General features: G+C 39.4%; 1 protein-coding gene and 1 pseudogene across 1 annotated transcript; one reads left to right on the top strand and one right to left on the bottom strand.

Annotated features, from left to right (window-relative positions):
* Window positions 1-9687: 9687 nt before the first annotated feature.
* On the bottom strand, window positions 9688-14815 carry LOC111905779 (importin subunit alpha-1-like; annotated as a pseudogene).
* Window positions 14816-18905: 4090 nt separating this feature from the next.
* LOC111906193 (putative germin-like protein 2-1) lies at window positions 18906-19834 on the top strand. The gene is made up of 2 exons (XM_023901922.2): window positions 18906-19008; window positions 19113-19834. Exons 1-2 carry the CDS (start codon window positions 18906-18908, stop codon window positions 19646-19648), a joined length of 639 nt encoding a protein of 212 aa, XP_023757690.1. The 3' UTR covers window positions 19649-19834.
* The last annotated feature ends 2467 nt before the right edge of the window (window positions 19835-22301 follow it).

Here is a 22301-nt window from a genome sequence, read left to right on the forward strand (position 1 = left end):
GGGCTCTGAGGGTGAATGGGGACTGGCTTGGGGCGGAAATGAGTGCTTAAATAAGGTGAAAACCCCTGAAACTTAGGGTTTCATCCAACAACGGTGACTCGCCGAGTCTAAGATATGGACTCGCCGAGTCGCCTACTTAAACGTGTCCCGGGTCCCGTCTCTACTCGGCGAGTCGGACCTATGATTCGCCGAGTCCAAGGCTAAAAATGGAAAACACTCAAATAAGATTAACGTACCAGGAACCAGGTGCTACAGTTACATAAAAGTTTCATTTTACACTTTTTTTATCAAGTGAATCATATGTGATTCATAACTACTATATGGAAACTTTCGTATGCAAAATATATCACGATAACATCTTGTCTTTTGAAGTGAAATATGTTGATATATATATATATATATATATATATATATATATATATATATATATATACATACATACATATATATATATATATATATATATATATATATATATATATATATATATACACAAATCAAACACTATGTTTATACTTTAAGTATATGTGTTCATTTATTGCACTACATAAGTTATTCCTTTCATAACAAGTGAGCATTACACTAGGGTTTACTATACAAACGAAACGCACATTTTGAGAAACTATAATAGGTATAGTTTACGAGAAAATCATGAACATTTGCATACCAACGAGTACTATATCAAGGAAATACTTTCATATACAAGAACAAATGGACATTTTCATACGTAAATCTGTTTTATACTAAGTTTTGTGAGACATTTCATGTACTTTCGAGTATGCATTTTGTAACAGCCCGAAATCTCAGGTATTGTCTAAATTATGTTTTTGGGTGATTTAAGAGGGGACTCGGCGATTTGGAGCCTAGACTCGCCGAGTAGGATCGCAGACTTGGTCGCGGGATCGCGACTGGACTCGACGAGTCCAGGTATGGACTCGGCGAGTCGACGCTGTTCAGCAGAAACCCTAACCGTTCGGTTTTGGATCGTATATAACGCTCTTAGGTGCCGTCATTGTTCGTTTTAGTCGATTGAGAGGAACCCTAATCGGTTGTGGGCATCTAGAGCAAGATTGGAGGATATTAGGGCTTGAAGAGGTTGTGGGGCAAAGAGAAGAAAGGTTTTGGCTAAAGGAACAGCAAAGGATTTGAGTTCTGCGGTTTGGAAACACAGAGAGGGCGTATTCCAGGTAATATTTCGGATTTCCTTCTGTTGTTTGTTGTGTTTATGAAGTTAGGGTTTATGAAACCCATTTAGTGATTAAAGGGGTTATTATGTTATTACCCAAACGTTTATACCCCCAGTAATGAGATGCTTAGAAGCCCAGAAAGTCCCATGGTTGTATATCTCGGGACCACACGTAATTCAGGAAGCAGATGCTCGTCTGCATGGCATGGACTCGCCGAGTTGTTCTTCCGACTCGGCGAGTAGCTTGAAGATTTACTGGGACTCGCCGAGTTGTTCTTCAGACTCGGCGAGTGGAGTCGGGGTGGCCCCGCGATTCTTTCAAGGGTAACTCGTCGGGTCGAGGAGGGTACTCGACGAGTAGATAGGGAATCTCAGAAAGTTGGAGGACGTCTAGACTCGCCGAGTCATCATGGTACTCGCCGAGTCCGGTCGAGCTGACCGTTGACCGTTGACCAGAGTTGACCTAAGTCTGACTTCTTAGGGATAGTCACCCTTAGAAGTTATAAGTGTTAATGAGATATGTGATATTATAGGAAGGTTGTAGCTCGTCGGATTGTGCACGAGTGATTTCAGGAGTTGCTAGCTTTCAGCATTCACGAGGTGAGTCTTCTCACTATACTGTACCCGGAAGGGTTTGACTGTGTGACCGGAAGGTCGGATATGTTATGTGATATGTATGCTATAAGTGGTAAGTTAATTGTTATGTGTGCTATGTATGATATATGGGCCGGAAGGCAATATGTTATGGGCCGGAAGGCGATTACGTTATGAGGACCGGAAGGTCAGGGCCTGGAAAGGCGTATGTGCGTAAGTGTATATTGGGGAACTCACTAAGCATTTATGCTTACAGTTGTTGTGCATGTATTTCAGGTACTAGCGAGGACCGTGGGAAGGCGCCGGCATGATCGATACACACTGAAGATTGTCTTTATGATCTTGGGATTTTGAATAATTGTATTTGACAGAATAATTAATCTATTTATGCCTTGTTTAAAATGGAAACAATTATGTTTTTAAAAATGAAAAATTTGTTTGAAAAATTTGAGCTGTTACAATTGGTATCAGAGCCTTGGTTTGAGGGATTCGGGTGCACCTTAGGGGGTAACTGAACTCAAACCGATGATTTGAGAAAGCTTTTCAAATAAAGGCATAAACTTTTGTAAATGGTTTTGTGGTAAGCAAGAAAGAAGCAGTGTGTACGATCAGTCAGCGCCCGAACGGTAAAGATCCCCAAAATACCTTACAATATTATATGATATGAATCGTTATGCATGCTAGAAGACTAGGTATTCATGATAGGACTAGAGTGGCCTGATTTGTGATGCCTTAGTCTAGGGAAGTTGCCTGTATGAGATGCTTTGCTAGTATGCGGGTAGATAGGGCGTATCAGAAGTAGAGTACTCACTATCCGGAGTTTGGGGAGGAGGACTTGGGATGAACATTGATGCGGTGTGGTCGGTAGTATTGGGCCCGTACTACCGAGGACACCGGGTCAGCGGGAGGCCCAAGTAAGAATCCCTGGATATTTGGGACTGAGTAGGGTTGCGTATCGAGTGCGATAATACTCGGTAGAATCTCTGATAGTTTTATCATGGTTAGACCGCGTCACGGAGCAAGTACGAGCGGTGTGAGTGACGAGGATATTCGTCAGATGATCCACGAGGAGGTGGCGGCGGCGATCCGTGCTGAGATCCCGGAGATGTTTGGGTCTATCAAGACCACCCTGATGGAGACGTTCGACGAGCGGTACGCCGCATTGACTGAGGCTGCAACCGCTGCAGCTACCGCAGCTGTGGCCGCTGCTAGGCCACAGGGGGGTGATTCATTGCTGTTCCGAGAGTTCAGCAACACGAAGCCACCAGAGTTCGATGGGACGCAGGATCCGATTGCTGCGATGAGGTGGATCGCAGATATAGAGGGGTGCTTCTACACTTGTTCATGCCCGGAGCACCTGAGGGTACGGTCCTCTTTGAACCAGCTCCGTCTGGGAGCAAAGGACTGGTGGAAGTTCGTGACGGCGAACTTCACTTTGGCAGAGACAGCGGCAGTGACATGGGAGGGGTTCACTACCATGTTCAGGGAGGAGTACGTTCCCCCGGTGGAGCGGGAACGATTGGTTCAGGAGTTCTTAACCCTCAAGCAGGGTACTGATTCGGTGGCGGCGATCACGCGGAAGTTCCATGAGAGGGCGATGTTTTGCCCCGAGCTGGTGGCCACAGAGCAGGCTCGGATGAGCCGGTATTTGGGTGTTCTGAGGAGGGAGATCCGGGAGTTTGTGTCAAACTCCACTTACCATACTTTTACTGAGCTTCAGGCGAATGCCAGGAAGCGTGAGATCGAGTTAGAGACTCAGGCCAGGGAGGAGGCCGAGTCTCAGCAGGCAGACCGGCGGCCGGCTCAGTCTCAGCCGGCAGCCAAGCGGATCAAGTCCGCCGATTCGAGGACGGGAGGTTCGAAGAACCGCACTTGCGTAAAGTGCGGCAAGGGTCACGATGGGGCGTGTCGAGCCGGTGCATGCTACAAGTGCGGCAAAGAGGGGCACATTGCTAGGGAGTGCCCCAAGGGGTTTATGGTTTGCTTCCATTGCAACCAGACCGGCCATCGGAAGGCCGAGTGCCCGCAGCTTCGTCAGGGATCTGCACCTGTTGCCAGGACTACTGAGACTCGACCGGTGAAGGTCGAGGCCCCGAGGGCTCGTGGGAGAGCCTTTCAGCTGACTGCGGAGGAGGTCCGCGCTGCGCCCGATGTTGTGGCAGGTATGTTGTAATTTGTGTAATTATTTTAATGTCGATATGTTATGCTTATGTTATTATGCGCGTAGGTACTTTCCTTGTGAACTCTGTGCCTGCCTTAGTGTTATTTGACTCGGGTGCGAGTAGGTCCTTTGTGTCCTTAGCCTTTAGCCAGCAGATCGGCGTTAGTCGTGAGTCGTTGAGTCGACCTTTACGAGTTTCTATAGCTGACGAGAAAGTGATTCGTGCTACGGAGGTTCTTCGGAAATGTGTACTAGAGATTTTCGGGGTCGAATTCCCGATTGATCTGATTCCTATTGCGATGGGGGATGTCTGTGTTATCGTGGGCATGGACTGGTTGAGCCGATTCGGCGCTGTCATCGACTGCGAGCGTCAGTTGGTGACCATACGAGACCATAGTGGGGGAATTCTTTCGGTGTACGGTGAGGGTACCCGTTCAGGATCAGCTTTTTGTTCGGCCGCTAGGGCGAGGCAGTGTCTACAGCAGGGCTGTAAGGGTTTTGTGGCGTATGTGATGGATACGCGGGAGGTTTCCGAGAGACCGAAGTCAGTTAAGGAGGTTCCTGTGGTGCGTGAATTTTCAGATGTTTTTCCCGAAGAACTGCCGGGAGTACCTCCTGTGAGGCAAGTAGAGTTTGGTATCGATCTGGTTCCGGGGGCCGCGCCTATTGCTAAAGTGCCCTATCGTCTTGCACCTCCAGAGATGCAAGAGTTGTCCTCGCAACTCCAGGAGTTGCTGGGAAAGGGATTCATTCGGCCGAGCAGCTCGCCTTGGGGAGCACCTATTCTGTTCGTCAAGAAGAAGGATGGTTCACACCGGATGTGCATTGATTACCGGGAGTTGAACAAGCTAACGGTCAAGAACCGTTACCCGTTACCGAGGATCGATGATTTATTCGATCAGTTGCAGGGAGCATCTTGGTTTTCCAAGATCGATCTGAGATCAGGATACCATCAGGTGAGGGTACGGGAAGAGGACGTCCAGAAGACAGCGTTTAGGACGCGATATGGGCATTATGAGTTTGTGGTGATGCCTTTTGGACTCACCAATGCCCCGGCTGTGTTCATGGACCTCATGAATAGGGTATGCAGGCCGATGTTGGATCGGTCAGTGATTGTGTTTATCGACGACATTCTGGTGTATTCGAGATCTAGAGAGCAGCATGAGGAGCATTTGAGGGAGGTCCTTGGGGTATTGAGGTCGGAGAAGCTTTATGCAAAGTTCTCCAAATGTGACTTCTGGTTGCGGGAGGTCCAGTTCCTAGGACATGTGGTTAATCAGAAAGGGATATTGGTCGATCCGGCCAAGGTTGAGGCGGTGATGAGTTGGGAGGTGCCGAAGTCACCCTCTGAGATCAGGAGTTTCCTTGGGTTGGCAGGGTATTATCGGAGATTTATCAAGGATTTTTCCAAGATCGCAGTGCCACTCACCAGATTGACCCGGAAGGGTGTTGCATTCTCATGGGGGCCTGAGCAGCAGACCTCCTTCGAGACACTTCGCCAGAGATTGTGCGAAGCCCCGGTATTAGCTCTCCCAGAAGGGATGGAAGATTTCGTGGTATATTGCGACGCATCAATTTCGGGATTGGGTGCAGTATTGATGCAGAGGGGTCATGTGATAGCTTATGCGTCGAGGCAACTGAAGCCTCATGAGACGAGATATCCCACGCATGATTTAGAGTTGGGGGCAGTAGTGTTCGCTCTCAAAATTTGGCGTCACTACTTGTATGGGGTTCGATGTACGTTATACACGGACCATAAGAGTCTGAAGTATTTGATGGATCAACCCAACCTAAATATGCGTCAGAGGAGGTGGTTGGATGTGGTCAAGGATTATGATTGTGAGATCCTGTACCACCCAGGCAAGGCTAATGTGGTAGCCGATGCATTGAGCCGCAGGGCGGAGAGCACTCCATTGCGAGATGTATGTTTGAGACTGACCGTGATGACTCCAGTATTGGACGCTATTCGTGGAGCCCAGGCAGAGGCTGTACGACCAGAAATGCGGAGGAAGGAGCGGGTTGTGGGGTTAATCTCAGAGTTTGTCAAGGATAGTCGAGGCCTCATGACGTTTCAGGGTCGGATTTGGGTACCGTTCGTGGGCGGTACGCGTATTACGTTGATGGAAGAGGCTCATAAATCGAAATTCTCGATCCATCCCGGTGCTACAAAGATGTATTTGGATTTAAGGAAGGAATATTGGTGGCCCTGTATGAAGAGGGACGTAGCATGGTTCGTTGAGAGGTGCTTGACCTGCCGTAGGGTTAAGGCCGAGCACCAGAGACCGCATGACAAGTTGCAGCCATTGGAGATCCCCGAGTGGAAGTGGGAACAGATCACTATGGATTTTATCACCAAATTGCCAAGGACTGCTAGGGGAGTTGACGCAATTTGGGTGATTGTGGATAGGTTGACAAAGAGTGCACACTTCCTTGCCATCAGTGAGAGTTCTTCAGCGGAAAAGTTGGCGGAGATATACGTGAAAGAGGTGGTGTCTCGGCACGGGGTGCCGATCTCGATTGTGTCAGACCGCGATGTGCGCTTCACTTCCAGGTTCTGGAAGAAATTCCATGAGGAGCTGGGTACTAAATTGCATTTTAGTACCGCATACCATCCCCAGACAGACGGTCAGAGCGAGCGGACGATTCAGACGCTGGAGGACATGCTCCGGGCGTGTGTGTTAGACTTCGGGGGTAGTTGGGATGCGTATTTACCATTGGCAGAGTTCTCCTACAACAACAGCCATCATTCGAGCATTGGTATGCCACCTTTCGAGCTGTTGTATGGTAGGAGGTGTCGGACCCCCATTTGCTGGGGAGAGGTGGGACAGAGAGTGATGGGCAGCACGGAGATCGTGCTCCAGACGTCAGAGCAGATTCAGCGAGTGAGACAAAGGTTATTGACTGCCCAGAGCCGACAGAAGAGTTATGCTGACAGGCGCCGATCCGAGCTTGAATTTCAGGTCGGCGACTTCGTTCTCCTGAGGGTCTCTCCTTGGAAGGGAGTGATTCGGTTCAGGAAGAGGGGCAAGTTGGGGCCCCGGTATATTGGGCCTTTTCGTGTGATTGCAAGGATAGGCCGGGTAGCCTATCGGTTGGAATTGCCAGCAGAGTTGGGTCAGATCCATGACACTTTTCATGTGTCGCAGCTGAGGAAGTGCATAGCCGATGAGTCGGCAGTGGTTCCATTGGAGGATATTCAGGTGGATGCGAGCCTGAATTACGCGGAGAGACCAGTGGCGATCAGAGATCGGAAGATCAAGGTTCTGAGGAACAAGGAAGTACCCTTGGTGTTGGTTCAATGGCAACACCGTAAGGGATCGGAAATGACTTGGGAACCGGAACGCGAGATGCGGGAGCAGCATTCGGAACTATTTGCGGAGTGAGACTTCGAGGGCGAAGTCTAATCCAAGTGGGGGAGAGTTGTAACAGCCCGAAATCTCAGGTATTGTCTAAATTATGTTTTTGGGTGATTTAAGAGGGGACTCGGCGAGTTGGAGCCTAGACTCGCCGAGTAGGATCGCAGACTTGGTCGCGGGATCGCGACTGGACTCGACGAGTCCAGGTATGGACTCGGCGAGTCGACGCTGTTCAGCAGAAACCCTAACCGTTCGGTTTTGGATCGTATATAACGCTCTTAGGTGCCGTCATTGTTCGTTTTAGTCGATTGAGAGGAACCCTAATCGGTTGTGGGCATCTAGAGCAAGATTGGAGGATATTAGGGCTTGAAGAGGTTGTGGGGCAAAGAGAAGAAAGGTTTTGGCTAAAGGAACAGCAAAGGATTTGAGTTCTGCGGTTTGGAAACACAGAGAGGGCGTATTCCAGGTAATATTTCGGATTTCCTTCTGTTGTTTGTTGTGTTTATGAAGTTAGGGTTTATGAAACCCATTTAGTGATTAAAGGGGTTATTATGTTATTACCCAAACGTTTATACCCCCAGTAATGAGATGCTTAGAAGCCCAGAAAGTCCCATGGTTGTATATCTCGGGACCACACGTAATTCAGGAAGCAGATGCTCGTCTGCATGGCATGGACTCGCCGAGTTGTTCTTCCGACTCGGCGAGTAGCTTGAAGATTTACTGGGACTCGCCGAGTTGTTCTTCAGACTCGGCGAGTGGAGTCGGGGTGGCCCCGCGATTCTTTCAAGGGTAACTCGTCGGGTCGAGGAGGGTACTCGACGAGTAGATAGGGAATCTCAGAAAGTTGGAGGACGTCTAGACTCGCCGAGTCATCATGGTACTCGCCGAGTCCGGTCGAGCTGACCGTTGACCGTTGACCAGAGTTGACCTAAGTCTGACTTCTTAGGGATAGTCACCCTTAGAAGTTATAAGTGTTAATGAGATATGTGATATTATAGGAAGGTTGTAGCTCGTCGGATTGTGCACGAGTGATTTCAGGAGTTGCTAGCTTTCAGCATTCACGAGGTGAGTCTTCTCACTATACTGTACCCGGAAGGGTTTGACTGTGTGACCGGAAGGTCGGATATGTTATGTGATATGTATGCTATAAGTGGTAAGTTAATTGTTATGTGTGCTATGTATGATATGTGGGCCGGAAGGCAATATGTTATGGGCCGGAAGGCGATTACGTTATGAGGACCGGAAGGTCAGGGCCTGGAAAGGCGTATGTGCGTAAGTGTATATTGGGGAACTCACTAAGCATTTATGCTTACAGTTGTTGTGCATGTATTTCAGGTACTAGCGAGGACCGTGGGAAGGCGCCGGCATGATCGATACACACTGAAGATTGTCTTTATGATCTTGGGATTTTGAATAATTGTATTTGACAGAATAATTAATCTATTTATGCCTTGTTTAAAATGGAAACAATTATGTTTTTAAAAATGAAAAATTTGTTTGAAAAATTTGAGCTGTTACACATTTTAAGTCCTGTATTATATACAATAATCCCTTGTAGGGGGAGCATGATACTTGTGTATAGATCTATATGGGATTGACAATCCTACACCTAAACTGTTAGCTACAGTTAGGCCGGCAGGCCTGGAGTGACAAACGTCATAACGTTCCAACGCCTGAAGAACGTTCTTATAGGCATCCTGGTCAAATAGTATGGTTATAAAACTCACATGGAGTATTAAAAACACATTGATTTACGGGTTTTTTCAAATGCCTTAACGATTTATACATAAACCTACTATTTTAGGCATGAAAAGCACTATTGCATCACAGTTTTGGACCAATTAAACTACCATCTACTATAGTAGAAAATATGGGATTTTCTAGGAACATTTAAACATGTACAAACCATTTTCATTCTATTTCATTCAAACATTGTCACTAAATACTTATGAACCACTACTAGAAAAACAGCCTTTTACGACGTTCATTGCGCGTCGTAAAAGGCTCAGACGACGCGCAAATGCGCGTCAAGGAAGGCCCTGTCATAAAGAGAGACGACGTGCTTTTGCGCGTCATCTATAGACGACGCTCATTTACGACACACATTTACGATGCTCATTTACGATACGCAATGCGTATCAAGGAAGGCCCTGTCATAAAGGAAGACGACACGCATTTGCGTGTCGTAACCTTACGGCGCGCCTTTAGGACACACATTGTGTATCATTAAAGCCCCTGTCATAAATAAAGATGACACATATTTGCATGTCATAAACTTCAACAACCATTTACGATATACATTTGCGACACGTACGATAGTCATTTACGTATAAGACAAAAAGGTGGAAACAAATATAGATCAAAACAATCAATTTCATCCAATAACATCATGTAAAAAAATTGTAATACATTGGTATTAAGGGAATCTGATTGTACATTGTTATTAAGAGGTTTTCCCTAACTATATAACCTAATACTACATTGCTAAGGGACACATTGTTTCTACTTCTCATTGTTATGCTTCTGTTTCCACATGATACCTGTTTTCATAATCAACACATTAGTATTCAGAATCGAATTAACAACTCAGTCCGTTACCCCTTTCATCATAATTCCATTCAATCCAACCAAATGGTTCCCCAAGTAATTAACACTTTCATACCTCATTCAAAAGGGAGTTTGCATCACAATGATTGATGGAGCACAACTGATTTGTATGTCTTGATTCTGATTGAACTGAGAAAACAGAAAAACTTAATGTGAAAAAAAAACTTTTAGTCTACATTACAAGTTGAAATGAACTTCACCAGGAGCGTGCATTAAGAAGAAAAGAAAAGTATATCTGTAATTATATTTTTTTCACAACAAAATATAGAGGCGGACTAATTCTGAGATACTCTGAGACATTATTAAAATAACCCTGCAAAAGAAATGATATTTTAAAAATATTTTAACTGTTGACATATTACCACATAAGCTCAAATTTTTATAAATAGTTGTATCAGAAGCTTATCATACCTGAAGATATGAGTCTCGAGGAAGAACTATTTGTTGTTCTCAACCAGGTTGAATCCTTGTACATAATACCTTATAAGTAATTAAGATGAAAAATTGAAAAATATTAGAGAGGTGTGAATTGAAAAATTATTTAAAAGCATATTAAGAATATTCGAATAAAAAAAACTTACAATGTTGGCCAATGATAATGCAGCAAACAAAGCAATGACTACAAGTCTGACCACCCATAGACCTAATATGGGTGGATGAACCCAAAATAGAAGTTTTCTTCACCAAATGACATGACCAAGTAGAGCTGACGATACAAATCTAACTCTTTCCAATATTCCAGCCGTAATTTGTACATGCCCTAAGAAAAACGACATTATCGTAATTTTAGTATATGGAAAGGGATTTAACTTCACATTGAAAAAAATACTCATCCCATTGGCCATTACCTGTATGAAATTGGGAATTAGGTGGTTCTTTATCTAGATCTGTTGTGGAAACAAAGACATCTACCCTGGAAGATTAGACTTTCCTAAAGGGTTTTGGGGACACGGTGTTTCGAATGAAGAAACAATCAAAGAACGTCCATTTGAACCAAAACTAGAAGCCTGCATTAAGAAAAATTTTCAAAATAATAAATAAATAAATAAAAGTTGGTTGCTATTTCTTGCATTTAAACACACAGATATGGACTTATAATAACAACAAATGTTTTGAGTTTACGAGTGAGAGGACGCCATCGAGTATATTCCCATCTATATTTATCGCAAGACCATCAATATATAAATCGCAACACACTCTCCCATCCACAATTGACAAAGATGAAAGATTGATTCCAGCTCCTGCCATACAAAAACATTTTTTGAAAGATTTTGTGAGGGTAAAATGGTCATTTGAACCTTGTATTGTGTTGCTGCTGTGGGACTGTAATCGATGTATACGGAAACGTTTCCTTTGTCAGGGGTTGAACAACTTGGTCTTCCTAATTTAGACTGCTATCAACAAAGTACAAACATAACAAAAGCTGATTACAACCTAGATAGAATTAATATCTAGTTATTTTCAAAAAATAATATTGTAAATCAATAAAAAAAAGTTCAAAAATATTAAAAAACTAATGGAATAAAAGAATCACCCCCAACTTAAGAAAATGGAAAGCATTACCTTTTATAAAAAAAAGATCAAATTCCATTCCATCAAGAAAAAAAACGAATTTTTCATTCTAATGGAATGAACCATTTTATTGTATACTGTATATGTTATTTCAAATAGCAAATAAAAAAGCTATTAAATGTTTATAAAAAAATATATACCATAAAATCTTAACATAACATAATTAAATAATTGTTTTGACGTTAATTAGGAAAAACATTGATTTGATTGAAACTTAAGAATAAATTTAAAAAGAATTTTCTTATTGAAGAAAAATAGATAATACAAATAAAACTAATTTATAAGTATAACATTATCATCCCTTTCCTTCAATGTATTAAAAAAAACACCCCTCTTTCATGGAATGAAATTCAAACCAAACATGATGTTTTTTCAATTCCGACGGAATCAGTCATTCCATTCCAAAGGTATTCAAAAGAACACATATTATTATTACCTACCTCAATTAAAGTTGAATCCACCAGAAGGAACGGAAACATCACCACCTCCAAAATGGAAACCAGCAGGAGGCTGAGTTGCAGCTGCATCGCCAAGTGGAATGGTATCATCCACTTCCTCCAACCATTAAGTCTCAAGAAGCTTCATTGCTTTCTCATAAATCTCATTGTTATCATGACTCAGTAAATTCTCAATCTTCTCCAACCCTTCTCCATCATCAATCATCTGTGCATAAAGATTCACATCCCCTGATCTTCCCAAATTCTTTTCTGCTTCACCAACTTTTAATATATTCTCGAGCCTCACTAAACAAACTGTCAATATTCTTGGGTCTGGACATAACAGTAAATCACACAAAGGCTTAATACATCCCTCACTTACCAAATACCTACATCCACCATTTTATTATCAATAAATATATAGCTTTTGAGATGTAAATACTAAACAAATTATAATGAAAATTTAAGTTTATGAATCCCACTTGATTTGGTCATGGCTTCCACCAGAAGTAGCATTTGAGATAGCTGATGCAACCTCCTTTTTGATGTCAAATTCTACATTTTGAAGCAGATGAATAAGAGGGCCAATGATATTTGCTTCAATGAATGTCTGTAAAAATCATAAAGTAGATATATCAGTCAAGAAAATAATGTTTAATGTTTAGATCTTGATGAAAATTTCAAATTATGACCTGAATCTGCTCCTTGTTGCCAGCAGTGATGTTTGATATGGTCAACAAGTTGAGACGACAAGTCAAAGGTATGACTTCAGTTTTACCCATCTTCACTCTTGCTGAACCATATGCCTGTCATTAATTAAGCTCATTAAGAAGATAAACTAAGTGTTTTTATTAAATAAAAAAGAATTTGAAAAGGTTTTTACCTGAGCAATGACTCCAGTTTCAACAGATATTGGGCGATAAGTTACTCTTTTACCAATATCTATACATATAACTTTTTATCAACATAGGTTTCATCCAAATCAAAATCAAAGCATTAGAACAGTAAATATAAAAATTATACTTGACTGTTAAGAGAAAAAAGATAGAAAACCTGGTGATTCAGAAGGTAGATTGAATTTGTACATACATGGTATTCAAGAACTTCATGGAAACACGAAAAACAAAATAAAAATGATAAAAACACAAAAAAACATACATTTGATAGATTATATGTAGCCAATTATACATGCTTGTGCCTGTATTTTACTAGTTCTTCCTTTCCTCTCCTCAGTTTTATGTCCCTGTTGCTTTGTTGCTGTCAAAAAGCTTACACATTACACTTAGAGCATAGCCTTGTGAGATTTAGCTTTTTACCATTTTTGGATGAAAAGCTTTGTGGGGACTAAGTTGTTGAAACATATACAAAGTGGCCCACCATTATGGTTAAACTGTGTGTATATTTTTAATTTAGTATCTCCATCTTTTCTGATAACAGGGTCTTCTAAAATGGTATATAACCCTGCAAAAAGTTCGAATAGAAAATTGCCTGCATGATATATTGTTCTGTTTTAGACATTTTATTCTAAATAAAAATCATATATACCCTTGACTTCCGATGTAAAACATAGGTAGTCAGGTATGTAATACTGTATGGCGTTTTCTCAAGTTTTATTTAGTTTATTTGGTATTGATTCTTATAATTGGTTATTTAGTTTTGATTACTATGCTTTGGAAGTTTCAGAAATGATTTCAGTGTTTATGTTCAATGTTGGTTCATTTAACCATCAAAATTTAAAATCTCTTCCTTTTGGCGAATTCATTTGATATTTTTGATAGAAAAGACGAACTATATTTCCAAATGACCAATTACACACATGTAATAACACAAAAGTTAGAGAATGTGAGATACGTAGGTCGTACCTGACATGAAGAAGTAACAGAAGACAATCGATCCCCATATATTGCCAATCATCTGAAGATCTTGAGTGGTTACAAATACTTTCCATAACCTCTTTAGATTCTGAAACTCTTGTTCTTCCAACTGGGGTGTTTTGCACCATAAATGAGATGTTTTGCATAGAATTAAGCCAAAAGAATTAGCTTAAAATATATTCATGTACTTGGACCTGAGAAAACTTATCAACATTTGTGCCAAATGTAGAAAAGAACATGAAAGGGAGAAAACGATGTACACATATCTATACATAAACATTCAACAACTGATTTCTGCATAAAGGTAATGTTTCTTTCACCAAACATACATCTGCTTTCAAAAAGAAAAAAAATAAAGGGCTAGAAGAGTACGGCAAGGGGAGGAGAAGGGGTGGTCAGTGAGAGGGTTGGAGGAAAAATAATTCATATATGGAGTAACAGAATGTGTGGTTGGTGCTGCTTGATGCTGGAGAAGAACACGCCTAGTGGGCGATGGTGGGCGATGGAGACACTGATTAAGGCGGCGACGACTTAGGGTTTCCAACGGAAGGGTTTTTGACTGGCTTAGGGTGGTCGGTGGAAGAGAACATGAAGAGGATAAGAATACGATGATTTTGTGTTTCTTTAATAACTTCCAGGCTCTAGAAACCAGAAGATATGAAATAGGGATGACCCTAAATCGTCGGTGTGAGAGGAAGAAATAGAGACGCATAGTAAGCGTGAGAAGCTGTTGTGAGCATGAAGGCTTTTGTGAGGTCCGGTTCAAAGTCGTAGTATCTTTGTTGATTATGTGAAAATGGGCCATATGTGAAGATAAAAGATGGAGGCACACCATATCTGAAGAATTTTGGGCAAAGGTATGGTTGGATCCGATTCAAGTATAGATTTCAAAGTGGCCATAGAATTTGCAGAGCTTGATAAATTAGGTCAAGGAAAGGAAATGGGGCTTTCCGCTGGTAGGAGATGAGAAACAAGGCGGGGGTTTTAATTTTTTGGGATTTGATTTCCCCCTCATCTGTTAAAGATGGAGAACGTGTGTTTGATGAAAATTTTATAAAACGACATGCTAGATGATACGCCTTTTATGCTGAGTGTCCTCCGTGTTTTTTATTTTTTTTGTTCTGACACTAATTTTAAGGGCACGCAAAAAACGCGTGTTCTATATCCTTTAAATTTTAGAAGATATGACATTATTTTTAGAACACACGCTTTTGCGTATCGTAAATCACTGAGTGGCATGATTTGCGTGTCATTAAAGGCCTATATTCTAGTAGTGAACTCACCAGCTTAAATGCTGACCTACTCTTTCAAAACTACTTGTATTTCTTAGGGATTCAGTAATACAGGTAAACTACTGCTTCTCAAGAAGGGACGCTGCGGCGTTAGTTTAATTTCATTTTGACATCATATTGTAATTTCTTTTGAAACAAGTACTTTCTACAATGTAATCTTTCAAATTATATATATGATGTTTGTGTTACTTTCTTTACTATGTATTCAACTGTTTCGATATTACATGAAGTCATCCGCCCTCGAATGATTCCGCCGTTATGGTTTGGGGGTGTGACAACAGTCTTAATTATTGATTTACATATATAAAGATACATTTTGGCTTCCAAAGATTCATTACAAACATAATTTTAAGTAAGGATTTACTTATACAAAGATACATTTTGGTTTTCAAAGGCTCCATACAAACACAATTTTAAGTATTGTTATACTTACAAAGAAAATACGTTTTAGACTCTTAAAAGTATTATTGCTGATAACAGAAAACTTATAACTCTCACCAACCTGGTGTTGACCCTCAAAATTACATGTATTCTCAGGAAATCACTAAAAAGACATTCAAGACAGATTGTATTACAGGTGACATAGTTTACTAGCTGTTGTATTATCTTGCTATCTGTTAAGGCAATTCATGTACCATTATCATTTGTAAGAACCTTGTATTCAAATATTAAGGTGGAACACGAATTCTATTTTGTTTATTTTTGTACTTTTGTTATATATTCAGTTACTTGTGATCCACGAACTTAGTCATACATGCCGACGTGTTCCACCGCCTCAACCGGGTTGTGACACCAAAACACAATTGACCGCTCCCTTGGGCAACAAGTGTAATGCTCAGAGCATTATCTTTTATTCCCTCTGCACCAATAGCAGAGAGGACGACTAGTGGTGCACGATCCACCAATGAGACTTCTCCATATCCTATCGGCCCAGACAAGACAAAGAAAATCATTGGGATCAGGCTCAACAGTGACATGTATAAAAGGAATCCTTCTCCTTCATACGAGAGGATTGCTTCCTTACAGCTAAAACCCTTATATATGTATTCTCACATACACACTCCGACTAATAAACTATCAGAGCTTTGTCCCGAGACCCCCTCTCGGATATCGACTGACGCATCTTCTTCATTGATGTGATTACAGGGCTTAACTCATACGGACTACCATGAGACGACGTTAAGTTCAGCGGACATATAACAACATCTGAATTCTAGATTGTAAGAGAATTTGACCAAGGATTCACATAGGAACTTCAATGCACTAGTACAAAAATATTTTTTTAATGCGCTTAAACTGATTAATAGATGCGGTTATTGAACCGCTTCATAAAATATCGCCTTAAAAATAGTCTTATTTATTGATGCGGTTATAAAACCGCCCTAAAAGATAGAACAACCGCACCAAAAAACAAATGTTTTTTCCATTAAAAAGGGAGTACATCCACACTACTAAAAGCTATAACCGCTCCATTAAATAAAATAAAAAAACCTCAAGAGCACCACCATTACAAAGATAAACCGCTTGATTTACAATATGGAAACAAAACAACAAAAAATCATAATAGATGTAAAGGCACAAACCATACAAGAGATTCAAAATATCTTAATAAACAATCACATTCTTTTCATCCTTATATCTATTTACAATTTGATATAATAACTTTAGGTATGTAAGTTGTTTAGGAAGGTAACTACAGAAGCATATTCAAGTTTTTTTTTTATATAGACGTGTTCAGTTTCGTTATCACCATCTTTATATGGCCCATCTTCGGTATATTACAGACTTTTAGAGATGATGTCCACCTTTGAATCTGTTACCTCGCTTCGGTAGGAATTCAGAAGCAAAATTACAAAGTAATTTTATCAAAATGCATACAATCAATTTAATCAAAAGGTAAATTACACATGTTAGAAATATTATCAATACAAAGGGAAAAAACTTGCCTTAATTCAATTTTTGTAGATAAAAGACATGAGATTGTTTCATTTTTTAGGTTTTTTCTACCTTTATATCTTCCCCTGCATAGATATGTGCTCTCCTTTGAACGTCACAAGCTTCTTTGCCCAGCCACTTCCTTCTTTCACAACCTAACTTAAGAAATCAGAGTCAGACATATAGATTAAGTAATTTTATGAATCAAAATTATAAATCAGAATATCAGAAACATACATGACGGTCTTGACGATGGGTTGATCGCGATGGACAAAAATGATTATAGTGGAGGTCGACTCCTCAAAGATTATTCAGATTCATCACGTTGCTAACCTGAAGTCATGAATCAGCGACGATAGGAGTGGGGTCGACCGAAATCAGAGATGATGGTGAGGGCGGCAGTAGTCGATGATATTAGGGTGTGTGTGGCCAAATGAAATTAGATTAAGAAAATATAAAGGGGAAGAGAAAGGCATCGCGCGGGGAATGAAATTTTGGAAGGCGCTTCATTCCGGGAACAAAAATGAGGAGGGAACTAAATCCAAAACCGCATCAAAAAATGCATTTGCAATTACCATAGTTTTGGAAAACGACATCAAAAAATACATTTATTAGTGTGATTTTTAAAAGTAGCATCAACAAATGCATTTATTAGTGCTTTTTAAGAAAACATCATACAAAAATACATTTATTATTACTGCGGTTTTGGAAAACCGTATCAAAAAATACATTTTTTAGTGCGATTTTGAAAAACAACATCAGAAAATGCATTTAAATAGCATCAAAAAATGCATTTGTTAGTGTGGTTCCTTGATTTGTTGATGCGAAAGTGTTTTAATGGTGCGGTTTTAGGCTACGACCGCACCAAAAAAACCCTCATCGCACTAAAAAAATATGTTTTGTACCAGTGATGATTAAAACACCACAAATTTAGAGAAGGAATTCGGTCATGGAGTGGAAAGGGGGATGAATAAGTGATGGAAAAGGATGAGGAAAAAAGATGTTTGGAATAGATCCAACAATGACCACGTATGCAACTATAGTCCCTCCTTACTAACATTCTTTTTAAAAAGGATCCAAACTAGCTAAAGAACTTAAGCTAATTCTAATATGGTCCTCTCCATCCTAAGATTTTCAAACTTGCTCATTGGCACTAATTTGTCAACTCTCAAGTCAAATAGAAGTTTCACTCAAAAATTATTTTATTTTCTGAATATTAAGTAGCAATAAGATCTATTATTATTATTTGATTACGTACTCACATTTTCAATTATTTATTTTATTTATTTTTATTTTACTATTTTATTTTAAATTAGAAATTTTATTTTTCTATCTAAAAACCAAAACTTCTAACCTAAAAAGTTGGTTAACGTACATATCAACACATCAAATTTAATGACATATTTAATGAAATTGAAAATGTTTTAGTTCATTGTCGTATTTAAAGTGGGTAAGAAGATAATATGAATATGATGTAAATGGATACTTAATTTCTAAAAAAAAATCATAGTATTACATACTAAACCACATATCCTTACCTACACTTGTATGCCCAAATTAACAATATAGTATAATATAATAATCCTTTGAACCGAAATCAAATCACGACAAAACCTGAAAACAGCCGATCAAACACTTTTGACTAGATTTGATGTCACAATCCACAAATTTGCCATGATGCATGGGCAAAGCCGGCTCATCAACCTTTGTCTTCTTTATGCACCTTGCCTGCATAATACGACTGTTTCAAATATTCACAGGACGGCAAGATCTGCTTATCATCCATGGCGTCTCTGATTACTTTCGGTATATAAACAGACCTACTTTTTCAAACCTTACATTCACAAACTCATTACATTTATCAACTTCACATCCTTTTGATCCATTAACAATGGCTTGTGTTTTCATCTTTCTGGCTCTCGTTTTCTCTATGGCCATGGCAGCCGACCACAGTCCTCTTCAAGATTTCTGCGTTGCAGACATGAACGCTCAAGGTACCATGATCATTTCATTAATTTTTCTCACTTTCATTACTAGAAAATCTACTTCTAACTCTGTAGGTTTCGATGTCTATTATATAACCGTTTTCTTATAACAGTTATGGTGAACGGATTTGCTTGCAAAAACCCGAGTTCGGTTCAAGCCAACGACTTCTCCTTTGCTGGACTACACATGATGGGAAATACCTCAAATGCCCTTGGCTCACGGGTAACCCCAGTTTTTGTGACACAATTGCCAGGACTCAACACTTTGGGAATCTCAATGGCTCGTATTGATTACGCTCCATGGGGGATTAACCAACCTCACACGCATCCTCGTGCCACTGAAATCTTGACTGTTTTGGAAGGAAGTCTTGAGGTTGGATTTGTCACATCAAACCCTGAAAACCGTCATATTACTAAAGTTCTATATAAAGGTGATGTTTTTGTTTTCCCAGTAAACCTTGTACATTACCAAAGAAATGTTGGAAAGACGAATGCCATTGCAATCGCAGCATTGAGTAGTCAGAATCCTGGTGTGATTCCCATTGCAAATGTGATTTTTGGCTCGAAACCAGATATATCAACTGATATTCTTGCCAAGGCCTTCCAAGCTAGTGATGATGTTATCAGTGCTATTCAGATCAAGTTTTAGATGTAAAAGGATTGGAAAGGAAGAAACGTAAATGTTGTTTCTTTTTCTAGCCCGAGGTTTATTTCATTAAAGTTTGCATTTTGATTGTATGTTTTATTTTTTTGTTGCATGCTAATTCTTTAATATATAGAAAATATTTGTTTGCATGGAGTTGCTTTCTTTGTCACCCTCAAGGGAGCGGCAAAATATATATGAACGAACGAGATTTTGACAAATCAAGAAGAATGTCTAAAAATAGAATCTCAGATGTTTTCAAAAGGGTTTGAAAATGATAAGATACTTTTCTCAACCAACTTATAGATGCTATATAATATATATTATGCTTTGTAACGAATCAAAACTTATAGTATCATGTTAACGCATAGTTTACGTAACACTTTGTGGTGCATGTACCGTCATCACCACAAAAAAGGATATCTAATCGGTTGCTAATCTGTGAGTTATGGGGGCAATCGGAATCTTGCGAAAAACTACATGGCAACACATTACTTTTTATAAAATAGATGGTATGTGACAAATCTGCATGTAATTAGCAACAAATTCGCTAAGTGTTGAAATGTGTACCAAATAGGGTGGCCGATGATAGGTGGTTTGTATGTGGAGCGTCGAGAACTTGAACCCGAGAGACGTTGAATTGTTGAAATGTGTACCAAATTATTACACATAATAGAGATGGAATCATAAAAGATATCCAAAAAAAAAACGATTGACAAGAACCGATTGATGGCCAATTGCTAACATGGATATTTATCAAGTGCTTCAAGAGTTCATCTTCTCAAAAAGGAAATTTAAACTAGACAAGAACGGATTGACGTCCAATTATAGATGTTTTATAACCCTTCCTGGTTTCCGAGTTTTAGCAAAGAAAAAATGAGAAAAGAAAGTAAGAGAAAAGAATGTGCAAGAAAATTATATTTTGTGTCTTCGAATGTCGAGTTGAAGAAGTGAAAAGAAAATTAAGGATTTTGTTTCTTTCAACTTCCTTTTTTTTTAATGAAATAAGGGAAGGAACATGGTGTAACAAAGGGATGATATCCTTGTTGCATATATCTGAAGATGAAAATAGGGGAATCGTATCCCATATCTGTATTTCCAATCTAGTTGGCCTATAATGTGAACCAATATTTTTATGATTACATAATAATGGAATAATATGTGGTGTAAAACTCAGCTTACTTCCGAGTACTTGAAATCGGGTATGTACCGATTTGTTTTTCTGAAAATTGATCAAACAATCGAAATTAGTCAAACTCAGAGCAAATCGATCCAACTCGACGACCTAGGAACTTCTCGCGACTTTTACAACACTGAAATTAATAATAAACATTGTACATTGAAGGCATATCCAAATCTCAAGATGATATATATATATATATATATATATATATATATATATATATATATATATATATATATATATATATATATATATATATATATATATATATATATATATATATATATATATATATATATATATATATATATATATATATATATATATATATATATATATATATATATATATATATATATATATAGGAGGTACCTTATCAATGCACTCGATAATATATGTCTTGATTCTCCCAAGTATGTTTTTCATTTTTCTTATATGTCTACTTTCATATTTGGCTACCCAGGTACATTATCAATGCACTCGATAATATATATCTTGATTCTACCAAGTATGTTTTTCATTTTTCTTATATGTCTACTTTCATATTTGGCTACCCCATGGGTGTCATGTCACATAATAATAAATAATAAATGATGAGATGACGAACATGAAGTTAAAAGTAAAAAAACAGTGTGAAACAAACCTCATATAGGATATGTGAGATAGTCAATTAAAATAAAAGCTCAAGTAAATATTATAAAATAGAATCATTAAAGAAAACAATTTGCAAAATGGTACTACGATCTCACCTAGTAGCCAGAAGTTGTTTCCTGAGAAAACAATTATGACGAATGTTGATTCTTAAACGTTATCTTTCCATGAGCCAATTAGCTTTTTGAAACACCACTTGTAACACTCGGATCAAGTGCACATTATAATTATTATTGTGAAGTTAAAAAATTTCGATTTTGGTCCTTCTCACGACATGAGGAATGCTTGCTCACGTTGTAAGGAGTAATTGGACCTTCGCATCATTTTGAGGCTCACGACATGAGAGCAATCTGAGGACTAAAAACCCTAATTTTCGGTATTTAAAGGAAAGAGTGGGCTAGAGTTGTTCACCCTCCACCTCCCTCACACTCTAAGCCCTAGAGAACCCTGATATTTATCACCCTTGAAGTTCTTAACCATTTTTGTGCCATTTCTATGTTGAAGAATGAAAGAAGAAGCTCTTTTCAAAAAAAAAAAAAAAAAAGAATGAAAGAAGAATAAGAAAGGAGTAATCTAGTGGTTGAGTGGACAAGTAGCAATATTATCATCGACTCTTCTTGTTGTTGGACCGTTATAAGTATCAAAGATAAAACTTTATTACATTTCATGGGCAGATCTAGGATTTTGTCCACCTTTCTTCTTGTTTAGCATGCATGAGTGAGGAAAATCCATAAAGTCAGCAACTTCTTGGATTATGTAACACCGTAAATTTCCAAACAAAATTTTCATTTAAAAATCACATTAATTTCATTAACACAACCATAA

Source organism: Lactuca sativa, chromosome 7 (genome assembly GCF_002870075.4).
Source record: "Lactuca sativa cultivar Salinas chromosome 7, Lsat_Salinas_v11, whole genome shotgun sequence".
Classification (NCBI taxonomy): domain Eukaryota; kingdom Viridiplantae; phylum Streptophyta; class Magnoliopsida; order Asterales; family Asteraceae; genus Lactuca; species Lactuca sativa.

Excerpts from the sequence above, each read along its gene's own strand:
- LOC111906193 (XM_023901922.2), top strand. The coding sequence starts at position 18,906 with ATGGCTTGTGTTTTCATCTTTCTGGCTCTCGTTTTCTCTATGGCCATG. Across the intron at positions 19,009-19,112 it reads TGCAGACATGAACGCTCAAG|TTATGGTGAACGGATTTGCT; the intron begins GTACCATGATCA and ends TTCTTATAACAG.